Here is a 1297-nt window from a genome sequence, read left to right on the forward strand (position 1 = left end):
GAACAGAAAAGAGGCTCCTATGGCTAATGCATAGAAACCCTGGTGGCTAGTGGTTAAAAGCTACGGCTGCTAACCAAAAGGTCAGCAGTTAGAATCCACAAGGAGCTCCTTGAAAACCCTATGGGGCAGTTCTACTCCGTCCTTCAGTGTTGCTGTGAGTCGGAATCGACTTGATCGCAACAGGTATGGCTAATGCATAGAGAAGAGGGAAGAGGTGTGTGAAATGAGTTTGCAGAAGTGGCTGGGACTCATATTTTGCAGGCCAACTTCAGGAGACTTAATGTAAAAACCAATGCCTCTAATCTAAAGAGCCTAGCATTTGGAGAAAACAGAAGGCTTCTTAAATGCACTTCCAAGCATTTGCATAAAAAACGACCTCAAAGGAATAGACATAAGATAAGCCCTAAGCAGCCATCTGAAGATCAGTGAGATAAACAAGCGATTTTGGGTTAAAAAACAAAGAACGAAACCTACGTACCTCCTCTTTGCACCAACAGTGTGACCTCACTTCCCTTTGGACATTCGATCAGCATATCCACTACTTGGTTGTGAGTTAGAGCTTGTACGTTCTTCTTATTAACTTCCACTATTAGATCCCCTTCTTTCAGGCCTCGGCACCTTGGACTGTCAACAATCTGTTTCACTCTTTGGCCACCACCACCAGGACTGTCTGCGATTGTAAAACCAAAGCCCATTGGTCCTTTGACTATATGAACAGTTATGAGTTCCGGCTGAGTGGCTATGGAGGAAGCCAAAGAGACAGTGTCGTTGGGGTAACCATGGGAACCACTTGAAGCCACATCGGCGGGGCTGCTGGGCCTGGCATCCTTCATGCTGTTGACTTTGCCTGTTTTACTACTGTGGCTGGCTGGCGAATCATAGGTCTCTTGCCCATTCACAATAATTGGTTCTTTATCCAAAATGGCCACTGAGGTCACCAAACTGGTATTGGGGTCATCTGGGTCAAAAGGCAATGGGTAACCTCGGCAGAGTTCCAGGTCCACACTGGCACCAATGGGAATGGACTGGAAGATTTTCACGACTTGAGCGTGCGTGTGTCCCAAAACACAGGCGTCATTCACACTGACAATGACGTCCCCTAAAAGGTAAGAGTTTGGGTTAAAGAAAAACAGCACCCAGACAAGTCAAATCAGTAACAGAATGTTACGTTCTACCCATACAAAGGTGAACTGAAACTGGATTTGGAAGCGGGCACAAAGAAACTGCTTCTGTTACTTATTTTAACTGCTCATGAGGCATTCTTTTAGCATCTAGCGTCTTTCCTGCTCGTGAGAAT

The 1297-nt window shown here is 45.7% G+C and overlaps 1 protein-coding gene across 1 annotated transcript in view; it reads right to left on the minus strand.

Moving 5' to 3' along the window:
* The window catches only part of MAGI1 (membrane associated guanylate kinase, WW and PDZ domain containing 1), a 659819-nt gene that overhangs the window by 68805 nt on the left and 589717 nt on the right, over positions 1 to 1297 (minus strand). Inside the window, exon 17 of the mRNA XM_004368768.2 lies at positions 479 to 1099. Within this exon, the coding sequence (XP_004368825.1) occupies positions 479 to 1099 (621 nt within the window). The remainder of the gene's footprint in view (positions 1 to 478; positions 1100 to 1297) is intronic.

The sequence above is a fragment of the Trichechus manatus genome, unplaced genomic scaffold (genome assembly GCF_000243295.1).
Source record: "Trichechus manatus latirostris isolate Lorelei unplaced genomic scaffold, TriManLat1.0 scaffold00001, whole genome shotgun sequence".
Taxonomy (NCBI): domain Eukaryota; kingdom Metazoa; phylum Chordata; class Mammalia; order Sirenia; family Trichechidae; genus Trichechus; species Trichechus manatus.